The sequence below is a fragment of the Acanthisitta chloris genome, unplaced genomic scaffold, assembly GCF_000695815.1.
Source record: "Acanthisitta chloris isolate BGI_N310 unplaced genomic scaffold, ASM69581v1 scaffold23775, whole genome shotgun sequence".
NCBI lineage: Eukaryota > Metazoa > Chordata > Aves > Passeriformes > Acanthisittidae > Acanthisitta > Acanthisitta chloris.
Window position 1 is genome coordinate 1 of NW_008675655.1, and position 300 is coordinate 300.

The 300-nt window shown below is 62.0% G+C and overlaps 1 protein-coding gene across 1 annotated transcript in view; it reads left to right on the plus strand.

Annotated features, from left to right (window-relative positions):
• Positions 1–5: 5 nt before the first annotated feature.
• Positions 6–300, plus strand: part of LRRTM4 (leucine rich repeat transmembrane neuronal 4) — a gene marked incomplete at its 5' end in the record, with an annotated part of 1,368 nt that continues 1,073 nt past the window's right edge. Inside the window, one exon of the mRNA XM_009075851.1 lies at positions 6–300. This exon is cut by the window's right edge and continues 1,073 nt beyond it. Coding sequence (XP_009074099.1) covers positions 6–300 — 295 coding nt within the window.

The following is a 300-nucleotide window of genomic DNA, read 5'->3' on the forward strand; positions in this document are numbered from 1 at the left end:
TCTCCGCCGGCTCCCAGGGCCTGTCCCTGCGCTACAACAGCATCCAGAGGCTCAAGCCGCACCAGTTCGCAGGCCTCAACCAGCTCATCTGGCTCTACCTGGACCACAACTACATCGGCTCCGTGGACGAGGACGCGTTCCAGGGCATCCGCAGGCTGAAGGAGCTGATCCTCAGCTCCAACAAAATCACCCACCTGCACAACAAGACGTTCCACCCCGTGCCCAACCTCCGCAACCTGGACCTGTCCTACAACAAGCTGCAGGTGCTGCAGGCCGAGCAGTTCAAGGGGCTGCGCAAGC